Here is a 15,205-nt window from a genome sequence, read left to right as displayed (position 1 = left end):
AAACTCAAATTATGCCAAATTTTCCTTGAAATCTCAGCCCCTCGCCATATGATCAAAATGGAAGCCACAGATCGGAGGTTCAACTGCCGCCCTCTGCACGAAGGCCGGCCACTAATCGGCCTTCAGAAAAAATCAACAGAAACGAAGCATGCTACGAATCAAATACCCGATTTAACCGATTTAATGAACAACATGTTTTTTGGTACAACGAACGGCGACGATGAGAAGAAAGTAGGACTAGCGGTCCGCGACCGCCGCGGCGATGATTTTGATTCGAGCACAAGGAGCGTGAGCAGCAGGCAAACTCAGGAGTGGTTGGAGGAAGCCAAGAGGATGGTGGCCTCCTCCCCCTCCAGAGGAGGCGATTCTCCCTCGCGACTAGTCTCCTCACCGAGATTTGCCTCGTCGCAAGGCCGGCTTTCCACGTCATCTATTGATAGAAGAGATCCTTTCTCCAGATCCGCTAGAAGGTAAACAAATAAACTTCAATTCAAAAATTTTAATTGAATAAATTGAAATGCTGGAAGATTGTTCAATTTTCATTTTCTAGGTTATATCATTGCTCGCATGGTATTTTGACCAATAAGTCAAAATATATCCCACATGACATTTCTAATATTGTTAATATTGATTGTATTTTTATTTTGAATAATATCTCGTTTTTACTATTCCGGCATTTAAATTACGACCGAATCAATGCTTTAAAATTGTGTCACACATAGTATTATCACTTTTGCGAATGGCATTTGTAACTTTGTTTACAACTTACCATATTATGAATCTTAATCTTACATCATTTTATAATCTCACGTTAAACTCTCCCAATATAAAAATTACTACTCTCCGTCCCGCTTAAGATGACACGTTTTCCTTTTTAGTTTGTCCGAACTAAGATGACACATTTCCTTATTTGGAAACTTTCTCTCTCCAATTGATACACCCAACCACTTTTTCTCACTCCTATTCAAATATTCATCTTTCTTGCTCTCTCTATTTTAATACTTATATCCATTTTTTCTCTCTCAAATTAAACACTTTAACCAATAACTCCTAAAATCACATGCTGGTTAAGGAATGTGTCATCTTAGCCGGGACGGAGGGAGTAGTACAATTGATCGAACCTATTTAATTAATCTTTTTTTACATTTTGTGACACAAAATTAATAGGCACAGAGCAGGCCAAGGAATAAGTGGTGAAATCCTTTCAAGAACAGCGGCAAATCATAACCGAAACAGATCCGAATCCAATTTGGATCCTCCGCAACCCGATTCGGAGCCATCGTCCCCTGCAGCCGACCCCATTACACCAACCAGCCCCAACAACAACTTAGGGGCCCCACCCCTCCCTCCCCGCCAATCATTCCACCGCAGAACCCGGTTCCAAACCGAACCAAAATCACCGCTGTCACACCCAATCACATCCCCACCAACCAACCCTCCCGCCAATTCCCTTTCCAAACGAACTTTCAAAAACACATCTCCAAAGGCCAATCAACAACTGCTCTCCCCGCCAAAGAACCTCGTCGAGTCGGCCCACCGGAGGTCGCTGTCGTCGAGCACGTGCTCCGTGCCAGGCTCTGGCCTCCTCTCCCCGCCTCGGAACTTGGTGGAGTCGGCCCACCGGAGATCCATTTCCTCATCCACCTGCAGAAACGACAAGATCTTTCAAGAGGACAATCTAGACAATGGGCTAGCGAAAACAAAAGTTTCAATGGATCAAGAAACGAACACCGCCTCGAAAGATCATGATTTCAATAGCTTCTTGAAAGAGCAAAGACTCAAAATTGAGATGCTTATGAATGGAGAGATCAATGGCAAGGCCAAGATTGTGCTTTCTGGCCCCTCAAATAGTTGAGTGTTTATAATAAGCGTTTAAATCATTAAATTTGGTCAAATTCTGGTTAGTTCAATTATCTTTTAAAATTGAATATTAAATCATGATTTTTTTTCAACTATATATCCAATATGTGTATAGAATAACTACATTGTTTCATTTAAATATAGTAAGTTTTTTTTCCAATATCTTTTTTCTTGTTTTATTTTAATCAGACAATGTGGTTTTGATCTATTTTTGAAATATTTATTGCTTTTTTTCTTCAATTTGTTGCTAAAAGTATTAGTTCAATTTTATTTTTCATTGATCTTTAGGTACAAGTTCAATGGTTGCAGCCACATGCTACGCATGGCTACTAGAGAATAAAAACATCGCTAGCAGGAAGGAGGCAGCGCGAAACGACAATTTTGTCGAGTTTGTTGTGCCTGTTATGAACATGAGGAGAGGGAAAATGTGGAAGCAGCGCCAAGCAGCTTGGCTTTTCAACCATGCTGGACTAGATGCTTCTTCTCTACTCTTTTCCAATGAGGTAGATCAAAATTCGAGTTTTTGTTTTTGTATCGATGCCTCGTTTAGTTCACATACATCTGTGTCAACCAGGTCGACTTGGAGACACTGATGATGGAGATGCAGCTCAGCATTCTAGTAATCGGAGAAGACATCCTCAAGACAAATGGCGAGGTTAGTTTTATGTATGAGAATTCGAGCTTCTTTGACACAATTAGCAGATGTTTAGGAAATGATAGTAGAGAGCTGAAGGTAGGAAATGAATGACAAACCTTGGATGATTCCTTTGATTAATAGGCACAATGAATACCAAAGGAAAGTAATGAAAGCAAAAATTCATAGAGCAATAGAGACTTGGAGTAGTAATAGATTTGAAATCATAGAGTATAAAAGAGTAATTTTGTCAATGAAAAATATATAGAAGACAAAGAATTCCTATGATTTGTTTTGAAGATGTGGGTTTTTGCACAATTGACAATAATACAAGAGTAAAAATAAAGTATCAAGCAAAAGAATGGAACTGGTGTAGGAATGATCATTCTATTAGCACCTCAATTCCATCATACAAAGCATGTCGTTAAGGTTTTACTGCGTATTTTTATGTCTCTAGGTTGGCTCGGCGTGTACTGTTCTTACTGATAACTACTGTGAGGATGCATATGATCTCCTTCAGACACCAATGTTGAAGAAGCTTTTGGTGAGAAAGTTCTTGCAGTTTGACCAAGATTAGCCTCTTTTGATAGGATTATTTTCCAAGAAAATGATGGAAATTATGCTATCAGATGGCAGGTATTCTGTTGGACACACAAAACTTGAGCCCTTCTCCCAAACTATCAATGACTAGAGATGCTGAGGCAGTTCAGCTTCTATCAGTTTCCTCTGCACCCAACTATAGAAACACCCTTTTTGATCATTGTAATTCTTTTCATTTCCTTTTTCATCATTTTCAGTTTTAGTAATTCTTGATGTGTAATAATAACCAATGTTGACCACTTCTTCTTGCAGTGAATAAGGATCACAGAGAAGCAGATTTCTATGAAGTTATGTGTAGGGTTTATGGTAAACCACCCAATGAAAGTAAGTCATATTTCCTTATCAATATTACTAGTATTTTCTTGATAAATGAATAAAACTTTTAGCACAAACAACCTCTAATGTTGTCTTGTTTTCTTTTTTTGCAGTTGATTGGAAAAATGAATCACCAAGGGTGCGTAAAACAGCCTCGGAGAAGATCTCCCCGAACAAAGTGATTGGGCAAAGTGATGATCATAAGGAAAGGGATGCAACAAAAGACACAACATTGAAGAAAGTCTCACCTGTTTCAGGTGAATCAAGTCATAGTTTGTAACAAACTTTGTTACTTAGATAATTTGTGGTATCAAAAAGTTGGCTGATTTTACTTCTTTCATTACAGGCAAACCGACAGTGTCGCCTACGGTCCAGAATCCGATCATCGAACAAGCAAAAGCAAACGAGGCCAATCGTGGCAAGAACAGAAACTTTTTTGCTAGATTATTCGGCTTCGGTTCAAAGTAGTCCAAGAATTTGGATTTTTTCTAGTGCATTGAGGCTCTATAATTGGACCCTCCATACTTACTTTTAGTGTTCTAAGTTTTTTCTTGAATATTTTTTTTGTTTTGGAATCAGACAATAACCTAAGAAATGAGTGTTCCAAATGTACTGTTATAAGTTCATTGCAAATCTTTAGATAACATCAAGTTAGTATGTTTAATTACATCACAATAGTCTAATTATTAGCTCAATCCAACTAAATAATCATTTCTATAAACAGGCCATATGCCGGTCAACTGTTGCACAAGCATAATTTGTTTTGGTAGAGACTATATATTCCAAAGTATCAATTTCAAACATACAAGAAGAAAATATACAATTACTTGGAAATTCCTTAATATATATCCATTTCTTTAAATTGAATGTATACTTTTTTGCTCACTTATCAAGACCAGATCAAGACACAGTCTTCAAAAATATTTATGAAAAAAAAAAATCAAACATGGGATGCCTCTAGATGGGAGTTTATGGGGTATGTCTGTTATCCAATCTGTCTACTTCAATCATGCCACAAATTTTCAAGAAACCAGCTGTAAAACTATCTTCCAAACTCCAATCTCAATAGGTGGAAGAGGCCCCCCTTCTCCCCCATGTGCTCACTTCACCCAATCTTGCTCCAAACAATATGGCACATCAACATCATTGTCACACAAATCTTGACCCTTTTTTCCTTTTGACATCTCCTTTTCTCACTCCACTTTCCATGCATAAAGAAACAGGCAAAAATCCGGCGACCCACTCGCCGGATCAGACGACAACGGCGATGACGACGAGGACGAAGAAGGAGACAAGAAAGTGGGCTTGAATATAAACAGAGCATGCCTTAAGCCAGGACAAAACAACCAATCATGAACATCCCAATAAACCTCAATCCTTCCTTTATTGAAATGAATGGATTCATTCCCTCGAAACTTCCACTGAAGATGCTTCACTTGCATCACCAAATGCCCATCAATCCCAATCTCCATCTCCGGCTCCGGCGCCACTCCTCCGCCGCTGCAAGATGCTCTGTTTTTGCACTCGATTGAAACCTCGTGAAGACTCCCCTTTTCATGAAATTTGAGCCTTGTTGCGAACTTCCTCTTCCCAAAAATGTGTTCTTTCCTCGAAACCAAAACCGGGTCGATCAGGGAGGGCCTGCAGCCGGTCTTCCGGAAAGCGTCATTCCTCAAATCCCCGACCAGGAGAGCGACTTCGCCGCCGCAGACGACGGCGACGTAGTAGTCGGAGATAGGCTCTGTTTCGCCGTTGAACCGGGCGGCCTTGAGGTCCCAGAAGACGTCGACGGGTTTGCCGTCGACGGCGAAGCGTTTGGAGCCGTGCTTTCGCCAGAAATACCATGGCTTGAGCTCGATTTTGCAGGCGTCTGCGTCGCCGTCTCCGCCGCCGCCTTCGACGGAGATGGAGAGGCCGTGGAGGAGGAGATTCTTGCACCATGTGACGGTGATCAGGCGGCATTGGTCGGCCAATTTGGTGCGGTAAACCGACATGAAGACGTTCTGGCCTGATCTCGTGATGGATGGAGAGAGGTTGCTGGTTTTCTCCATTGATGAGAAGCAAGCTGGGATTCCGATTTGATCATGCATTGTTTGTCAAAGACCCAGAAAAAAAAAAGATTGGATTTTTATTGGTTTTTGGGGATGAAATGTGAAGTGTGTGTCCAAATCTCACACACCCAGGAAAAAAAGATTGGATTTTTAGTGGTCTTTTGGGATGAAATGTGAAGTGTTTACACACACAGAAAAAGATTGGATTTTTAGTGGTTTCTTGCGTGAGAATCAGTTTGTTGGTGGGAGTGTGAATTAGAGTGGAATGGATACATGAGATGATGAGAGATAGAGGGAGGGGAGGGAGAGAAATTGAATGGGAAAGGAGTTGCCAGAAGTTTTTCTTGGCAGCATTGATGAAAAACTTGAGAAATAATGGTATTGAGTTTTGAAGTGGCAGAGCATAGAGTCAAGAATCAAGATTCAATCAATCCTTATAATATAATGCAATAATTGGTATGCTTTTGTTACCTGGCATTTACTCATATTTATAATCTTTTTTGTTTCTTGTTTTTGTTTTTTTTAATATCTATCTACGTGGCATAGTAAGCTGGGTGTTTTCTTTTTGGCATAGAAAGGATAAAATGGAAAAAAAACCTAATAAACGAAATTATTGATAGTCTAAAAAATAGAATACTCCATTTTTGCAGTGGGATAAGCCATGCTACTGTTATTAATGTTGCTCTGGTTTCATGGCAAAATTTTATGGTGATTTTGAACCTGACCAACTTTACTGAATCCAAGGTGGCTTGATTCTGTTGATAGTTAAAAAGAAGTGAAAATCTCATCTTCCTCACCAGATTTGAGGCATTGTTTTCATCAATTTTACTGATTTGACTCCTAGAAAAAAATCACACCACATGAATGAGAGAGAAGAAAAAGGACAGTCAATTCTTTTATCTGAGAGTTGGCTTTTCAATATGTGGGGTTTTACCCTTTTTTTTTTTCTTACCACTTGATTGTATTGATATAAGATAAGATCAATTGTAGGGTCACTACTTATTGTTTAGTGCAAATAATCAGTCTTACAACCATTATATCCATATTAGTTTATCTAAAGAGTCTCAGCTTTCTTGATTGGATAAAATGATAGCTTTATTTTAAGGATGAAAGTTAAGTTCCTCTTTCCTTATTAGTATGTTTTCTTTCTACCTATTCCAGTGTTGAAATTGAAAATAGCAAAAGATTGTTGATTGGCTGTGCAAAATCTTTAAATTCTCTTCAAGAATATGGAGATGGAGGATGGCAATCTAATTTGATGCATAATTCTTTGACTAAGAGCTGTCATATATAGATCTGGTCTATAGAGAATGTCAATCTTGTCCAAAAATAATCTGGATTTTATGTTAGATTTATAATCTTAGGTGCATTGTATATCACAATATAACATGTGTACTATTATATTTGGTAATAATGTTTCACTCCCTCCCGGATAATTCGGGTCACTTTGACCGGGCATGGGTTTTAAGAATTGTAATGAAAAGTGGGTTGAAAAAGTTAGTGGAATGTGGGTCCCTACCTTTATATATTAGTTTTATAATAAAATGTGAGTAGGATGAATTAGTGGAATATGGGGTCCACTACCAAAAATGATAAAAGTGAAATGGGACAAATTATGTGGGACGGACCGAAATGGAAAACTAGAATGAATTATCTGGGACGGAGGGAGTAATAAATAAGAATCTTGGACATTTTAGTTCGCGACATAGAATAATTTAGGTTTTATTCTCTAACGAGAATTCAAGGAATTGAACATTAAATGCCATCAATTAGGTTTAGTTAATGAACAGTTAAAATCAACAATATTGATTTATGAGATACTACATTAATTAGCCAGCCATGTTTATGTATCATTGTCTCGTATTTTTGTATTAGTTTCTGCATGCCCAAATCTAGAATTTTTTAAACTAGAACATAAAATTATTAACTTTTAATATCATACAACAGTCAAAGTTAAAACCAATACGATAGAAACTTAAATATAAATATAATAAGATAACAAAATGATGTTAGTTTTTATGAAACGACGTTATTATATTGTGAGCATTACGGCTTAAAATACATGGTTTGTTTTCAGATCATATTTAATTTTATCATTTTAATTTTAATCTTAATCATCATTTTAGACAAATGACAAATTTAAAATTTTATGAAATTGAGCAGAAGTCCACTAAAAATTACTACTCGTATGATTTAAATTACAACTATCCCTAATATTAATAATGATCAATAACTATTAATTAGCTCCATCATATTACAAAGATTAATTATGCTCCGGTTCCTTTTACTTGATACTAGTATATACACATCAGGGCGTATTATGGTGCCATCTTATTTAAAGTGACAATATAACACCATTTATAGCCATCCGATCTCCTATATAGATGGTTGAGATTGAATTGTAGGAATAGAGTGCGGATTGCTTGGTTGTTCAAAATTTGTTGCTTATAAGATGACTCAACTTATTTTTAACACAAGTATACCTGCAAGTGTACGGGGCTAATGTAGCAAATAGTAAGCAAAGAGTATCGTATCCACATAGACAATGAGTGTCAACCTAATTACCACGAACCAACCTCAACTACTATCTAGATGAATCGGAATTTTGGTTTTTCTAAATCTATTTAAAAGCAAGGTAAAAACAATTAAAAACAACTAAAGAACTAAAAGCAAATAAGAAAACGAATGTAGATCAAGGATGAGAAGGTAGAATCCTACGGGATCGATAACAACTATCCTATGCTCAACTAACTTCCTAACTATGCCAACAAAGGGTCTCAAGGGTTATTAAGCTATCACTAAGGTAAAACTATATCTTTTCTCAAAGCATATAATTTGTAGATTGCTACCTAGAACTGAAGTCTCCTTCCTAGAACTAAGGCAACAACTCCTAATAGCTCCTAAGATACTTAGCTTCATTCAAAGGCTCAAATCTCTCGATTATATTGGCAAAGACGTCAATTTCTTCTCTTTCAAATTAAACTACTCACTTCTCAATTCTTGTAGTAAAATCCACATGCATTTATAAGGTGATCAGCCAAATAAACGTATAAGCACAGAAGAAATCAAAATAACCACATGAGCCAAGGCATAGAAAAAGGAAATCAATTAAACATAAGAATCATTGTATCTCCCCCGTAGAACTCTACGAAGGATCTAGCTACTCATGTTCAACACAAAAGTCAAAGAAATATTCAAAGAAATATTCAAAAACATTGTTTGAACAAGAATAAAACTAAAAGTAGAAACTCCTAGAATTGGATTGGGCAGATTGGAGGCCTCGTCTTCAATCTTGCGATGAATACTCGTCCTCTACTCGTTCTTCTCTTCTTCCTAGGTGAAAAAGTAGTATTTTTGGGGTAGGAGGCGTGTAAGTTGTGTTTGGAGGCGTTTCCTAGGCATATATATACCTAGGGTTGACTTTGAGCCCGAAATAAGCTGTCCGACGAAGCTGGCGGGTCGCCAGGTTGGGTGTGCGTCGAAGCTGGCGAGTCGCCAGCTGCTTACGGCGTTTTTTTCGTGGATTGCTGGCGGGTCGCCAGGTTCGTTTGCATGCGAACCTGGCGGGTCGCCAGCTATGTCACTGCTCTCTGTGCAGTCTTGGTAAAACGGCCATAACTTCTTCTATCGAACTCCGATTGAGATGTTTAAGATATCCACGCGAAGATCTTTTGAAGACGAAGAGAATGGTATGCATTACATGCGAATCGGACTTCAAAAACTCCAGATAAGCTGTCTCGAACATTGAGCAGTTGCACATCCACATATTTTGGACATTTTTCTACACATTCTTCACAAAATGGTCAAAATACCAACATAATAGAGAAGTAGCTATAACCATGTCTCAAAGTACACAATATATGATCAAAACCAAGTAAAACTACCCTCTAAAGTCATGTAAAATCCAAGTGAATCATAAGGGTAATTATGTCTTTTTCTTGAAATTAAAATTGATACGGGAATGGAAAATCCCAGTATATTTGGGCGTTGATTCATATTCTCTTCCACTCAACAATTACTCTCTCCCACTACTTCAAAATTGAATCCATTCTCTCTCCCCAGTCGACCTATCTCTCTCCAAATCTCTTCATCATCAGCGATTTTCTGCTGCTCATCTTTACTGCTCGCGACTCATCGGCGATTTTCCGCGACTCATCATCGATTTCTGCTACTCACAGGGATTTCCGCTCCATCAGTGACTTCTCCAAGATCAACGATTTCTGCTCCACCCTTCGTTACTCTCTGCCAAACGTGGTTAGATTTCTGTTTCTTTGTTGCTTAGTCTAACTGCTTAGTGATTATTTAGGTTGTATTGCGTAGTGATTATCGTGCTATTGCTTTTTTCCGAACTTATTATCACCAGCATCCCTACAAAATTCAGTATGCTTAGTGTGTGTGTTGATTGAGTCTTGTTTCTATTGTTCCCTAGCTTGTTCCATTCCATATCTGACTGATGCTGGTTTGTGTATACTAAATTCCTGAGTTATAGCCTTTTAGGGAGAAAGGAAGAAAGACAGTGTTTTGCGTTTTTGCAGGGTTGTTAAAATTGATTCATACCCTATCAGTTTCTGGATTGCATTTGTATGAATCCTTGCTTATATTCTGCACTAGCACTTAGAAAGAATTCTTGTTTCTGGATTGCTTCATTCCATTCTAATTGCTTACGGTTTGGTGAGATTTAGTAATTGCTTGTTTTAATTGTATTGGTTGTTTGTTTTAATTGTGTTGTTTGCTTGGTGAGATGTGCTTGGTTCTGTTTTAATCTTTGCTTGATTCTGTTTTAATCTTTGATTGGTGAGATGTGGTTCTGTTTTAATCTTTACTCAGTTGTCATTCAGCGCCTTTTTTGCTTATTACTGACTGACCACATGCTTGATTGTTTGTTTGTTATTACTTTTGAAATACAGGACTATGTATACCATGGTTCCTACCAATTGCTTATTGTGCTACAGATTCAGAACATTGTGTAATTGTGGTTAAATGTGTTTGGTTCTATGTTGTTGTTTGCTTATTAATGGCTGACTATTTGCTTGTTCAAAAATTTTCATATGCTTGTTCTTAATTTTTCATATGTTTATAGTTTCTCCCAAGCTGCTATAACTCTTTCCCACTACATTGGAAATGAATAATCATTTCTCATTCCCCCATTCTGCAATTAAGAGCACCAATTTTGGAAAAACTTTAACCTAATGCAGCAGCGTTGATATCCTTAATCAAATGATTTCTGCAATTCATCGATTGTCTTTCATGTTGGGGTTTGTATACTAAAAGATGCTTCGAGCGTACATGCCTTTGTACAGTCAGCTTGTGCATGTATACGAGAAACGCCACGTCCACTTGTTTACTTAATTATGAGAATAAATAATATAATATAATGGTTTATTATTGAAATATGATAAACAAGTCTAAGGCTTTTTACTAAGAAGGTCAAGTAGGGAAATTCGATGAATCCCCTCATGAGTTTTCCAGTAGGGGACTTGGCCAGATCTAGTAAGAAGAAAAACGTATTCACAACCTAGATAGGCTTTGGCTACCTATTGGTACGGTTGCGGTGTTTGTGATAATTCTCTCTTACCTAAGACGAGATTAGTAACACCGGTGTGGTAAAGCACTGAAAGGATCTAATATGAAATGTATTCTTTATTGTTATCTACTGTAAGAATATATTTCAGAAATTTTAGTATTTTCTAGTCTATGAAATTAATATCAATATTGTTTATTCAGTCATACGCCACTTTGACTTATCAATATGTGAGAGTTTGTATTTAACTCAAGTTCATGATATCTTGGGTGGTATTAATTGAATAACACGAAGGTATTGGAATATTATTTCATAGAATTCGCGTGCCCAGTGTTGTAAGATTAAATCCCTAAGGGGTGATCCCCAAGAGGTGTTTGAAAAAGGAATTTATTATTCAGAAAACTGCGCAGTTGGAATTTATTCCACGAATAATAAATAAAGTTTCAAACTAGAAAAACTCTTTGGAGAATTAATTTAATTCTAGTCACATGGCAGATAAAAGAATTAAATTGACGGATCAAGATAATCTTAAACGCGGGAAATATTATAAAATAAAATGGACCCAAGTTATTTGTAATTTGGTGATTTAGATGGGAGTGCAATATTATTCTTTAGTGGGACAAAATAATATTCCATTGATAATATATTAAATCATGAGTCATTTAATTTAATTAGATATTTATCTAATGAGTGAGCCCAACATCTATTTCACTCCATGGATCCCCATTCTAGCCCAATAAGTCTTTTATAAATAGTGGTGAGATGTGGAAACCATTATATACAATTTGACACAATTAACAACCAAAAACCCTAACCCTAGCCGCCGATCACTCAGCCCCTCTCTCTCTCCTTCTTGCCTCGATTTTCAAGCCATAGAACAAGGAGATCTAGGGTTTTGGTTTAGCCTTGTCTTGTTCATTCTAATCCATAGAATTGAATCGAGATAGATTGTTTTGTGTGGTGTTCTTCCTAAATCTCACCAAAGCTATTGTTGATTATTCAAGATCCGCCCACACGGATGAATTATCAAGGACAAGGGAATAGATCGAAAGATACATGGTCGGTAAACCATGGATCGCCCGGAGGTGCAGCAAGCAACGTCAATCCGATGTTGGATTATGAGGTAACATTTAATTCACGTCGAATATGCATGTTTATGTGAATATTTGATGTGTGATCTATAGATCTATGTTTATTGCATGAAATTGGAATCGAATGCATAATCACCTAAATAGATCTGTTAAGGACCGGTTTGTTTTTCGTGTCTTCCGCTGCAGTAGTCCCAACAATTGGTATAACCGTCGATGTAATTGGCCTCCGTCGCCTAAATTTGGTCGTGAGTAGGATTCCTTCGCCAGAAGTCATTTCTTGGCATCGTTGGTCGTCGCTGACAGAAGTTGTTGCCATCTTGCCATCGCTGAACAGAGCAGAACGTGATTATGTTCGTTGAATACTGATTTCCAATTGCTTGTGATTGTTCCAGTATTGCTTACAGTTCAGTTCAATTAATTAGGTCGATAATTGCTTGTTAAATGTGTCGGAATTGCTTGTTTAGTGCGTTAGTATTGTTAGGTTTGGTATACTGAAAAGCATGTTTCGAGCAAGTTTCGCTCGAATAGAATCTTGCTTGTATACGTAAAACTCTATAATCCACTTTTAACCTGATTCAGTATTATTCGAGCAGTCTCGCACGAATAGAATCACTATTATTATTACATTGTGTTTGCTTGTGCATTTATAAGATGTTTTACAAACATTTAAATGCATAAGAAGTAAACAAAGTCTAAGTCTTTTGCTTAGTAGACCGGTTGTGGGCGTCGTCCACTTTAAGGTAACACGGTCAGATCTATGCAATGCTTTGCAAAAGAAAAAGAAGAATTTCACAACCTAGATAGGCTTTGGCTACCTATCGTGAAAGGTTGCAATGTCAGTCCGCATATTTCTAAGCCTTACTGAAATAATTTGACATTGGTGTGGTATAGCACTGAACGGATCTAACAGCAAGACGTGTCTTTATGCTATCTACTGAAAGACTAGGTCTTGATAAAATATTATTTCTTAATCTACATATGTTAGCATTGAGCATACGGTATTGATTATGTACTACTTTGACTTATCAAATGGTGCGGGTTTTTCGTAACCCAATAATCCTGATATATTGGGTAGTGGTGATTAATATCTAGCGGTGCTAGGATTGCTATTATGTTGAAACGTGCACGAGGTGAGTCTCGTTTGATAATGTCCTCAAGAGGAGCTCGAACAAGGTTTTATTATTCGGAAAACTGGCCAGTTGGAGTTTTATTACTCTATGAATAATAAATAAATGATTCTTGCTAAGTCCACTCTTGGAATTAATAAGATATTAATTAATTAAGTCCATAGCAGACATTGATTAATTAATGGACATTTATATCTTAAGCGCGGGAAATAAATAATAAAAGTGGAAACCCGGATTACTTATAATTTCGGATTTGGATGGGGAGAGTTCAATATTACTTCTGTAGTGGCTGCTCGTAATATTCCAATATAAGCTTGTATTAAATTGTGGGTTCAATTTAATTAGTAAAAAGCTAATTGGGCGAGCCCATATCCAAAACCTTCCATAGATCCCTGTCTGGGCCCAAAAGGAACTTAATATAAATAGGAGAATAAAGGAGACAGAATTATCACAATTTCATTTTTGTAATTTTCGAAAATTTCAGCTTCCCAGCTGTAGGAATTTTCGAATTCTACTCTTTTTCCCAAAAGGATTTCTTCTGTCTTCTTTATTCGAGTCCTAGTATTTTGATAAGATCAGCCCACCCTGATATCGAGATACAGTTCGGGAACCAGTCAGAAGATCCGTGGTCTAGTATTGAAGATCATCACGTGGAGAAGGCGCGAGCAATCGACGATTCTTTGGAGAATCAAATCGGTAACCCTAAACCGTAGTATTCATGTTTAGGATTTATATTCATTAAGCATGAATTATTTGCGTTCTAGCATGCAATTATCTGTTTAACATGTGAATTGATTAATCGCATAATCGGTCAAATAGATCCTTATCTGATTTATTTGTTTTGTACATGTCTTCCGCTGTGCAAGGGGCTCCAAACCCCATCAATTGGTATCAGAGCCAATTTTTGGCTCTGATTATGTGAATTAATTTCATGTTATGTGAATTGCTTGAATGCATGATTTCTTCGCCGCGTGTTTGTTTGTTTGTTGTTTAGTTTTAATTGACAAAACGTAAAACACGAAGCATCGAAGAAACTAATTCGGTGGAATCTAATTCATTTATAAAGCAATCATTGCAATATTGCAATGATTACTTGGATTAGATGAGTTTTGTTTATTATTTGCCTTACGTGAACTAAATTTCCAAGTCGGCAAATTCAAGAACTGCTGCGTGTTCACCGCCTTCGGTAATAGATTGTCGGGAATTCGCGACAGCTGCGGAGAATTGCTGCGGAGAGGTGTCGACGCAGCAGCGTCGGAGATCACCGGGCAGCAGCGCCGGCGGCTGCAGAGACGACGTCGCACAAGCGACGACGCAGCAGCAGCGCCAGAGGCGTCGCAACAGTGAACAGCAACACCGGAGCAGCTGCGACACGGCGGCAGCGACGTCGGAGATGTCGCAGCAGCAGCAATGGTGGTTTCACGAGGCAGCAGCACCGCTGACGCCGGAGACGCGACAGCAGCTCCAGCGGAGCGACGTCGACGCAGCAGCGTCGGAGACGTCAGGCTCGGTGGATGCGTGAGACGGAGAGGGAAGGCTAGCTTGATGCAGGCGGCGATGGCGGTCTGAGTGGGAGCCCTTCGTGGGCAGTTCCCGGGCTCGAAAGACAGCGACCTTCGTGAGCAGCCGGCGTCGGAGAAGTCAGGCTGGCCAAGCTGCATCGGCAGCTCAAGCTCTCGAGCTTGACAGTTTGCGTGAAGCATAACAGCGGCTGTGATTCGAGTGGGAGCTCTTCGCGGGCAGTTTCCCGGCCTCGAGTTTGACGTCGCATTACCTCGTTCCGTGACTTCGCTTTCCAAATTTGATTAGGGTTTCCTAACCCTTGCATTAATTTTGGAAAGTATTCCGGATTAATTTGGAAATAAGATTTGAATATATCTTGTGGACTTTATATATTATATAAGATTTGATTTTGTATTAAATCATGGATTAATTATAGATTTTATCCTTATTTTATGGATTTGTAGGGATTTAATTCCTAGATGAATCCTAGTTAAATTTGGATA

The 15,205-nt window shown here is 38.1% G+C and overlaps 2 protein-coding genes across 2 annotated transcripts; one reads left to right on the top strand and one right to left on the bottom strand.

Moving 5' to 3' along the window:
• The first annotated feature begins 48 nt into the window (after positions 1-48).
• Positions 49-3,877, top strand: LOC148926499 (uncharacterized). The gene is made up of 9 exons (XM_089058192.1): positions 49-470; positions 1,168-1,850; positions 2,149-2,363; positions 2,435-2,515; positions 2,952-3,038; positions 3,124-3,256; positions 3,347-3,418; positions 3,523-3,666; positions 3,756-3,877. Exons 1-9 carry the CDS (start codon positions 49-51, stop codon positions 3,875-3,877), a joined length of 1,959 nt encoding a protein of 652 aa, XP_088914318.1.
• A 725-nt stretch (positions 3,878-4,602) lies between these two features.
• LOC125189637 (uncharacterized) lies at positions 4,603-5,499 on the bottom strand. The gene has a single exon (XM_048086895.1). The coding sequence runs from the start codon at positions 5,497-5,499 to the stop codon at positions 4,603-4,605; it is 897 nt and encodes a 298-aa protein (XP_047942852.1).
• Positions 5,500-15,205: the final 9,706 nt, after the last annotated feature.

The sequence above is a fragment of the Salvia hispanica genome, chromosome 5 (assembly GCF_029641045.1).
Source record: "Salvia hispanica isolate PSC_SH4W2 chromosome 5, Shi_PSC_v1, whole genome shotgun sequence".
NCBI classification, from domain to species: domain Eukaryota; kingdom Viridiplantae; phylum Streptophyta; class Magnoliopsida; order Lamiales; family Lamiaceae; genus Salvia; species Salvia hispanica.
This window is presented reverse-complemented; position numbering and strand designations above follow the sequence as displayed.

Excerpts from the sequence above, each read along its gene's own strand:
- LOC148926499 (XM_089058192.1), top strand. The coding sequence starts at position 49 with ATGATCAAAATGGAAGCCACAGATCGGAGGTTCAACTGCCGCCCTCTG. Across the intron at positions 2,364-2,434 it reads CTCTACTCTTTTCCAATGAG|GTCGACTTGGAGACACTGAT; the intron begins GTAGATCAAAAT and ends TGTGTCAACCAG. Across the intron at positions 3,667-3,755 it reads GAAAGTCTCACCTGTTTCAG|GCAAACCGACAGTGTCGCCT; the intron begins GTGAATCAAGTC and ends CTTTCATTACAG.
- LOC125189637 (XM_048086895.1), bottom strand. The coding sequence starts at position 5,499 with ATGCATGATCAAATCGGAATCCCAGCTTGCTTCTCATCAATGGAGAAA.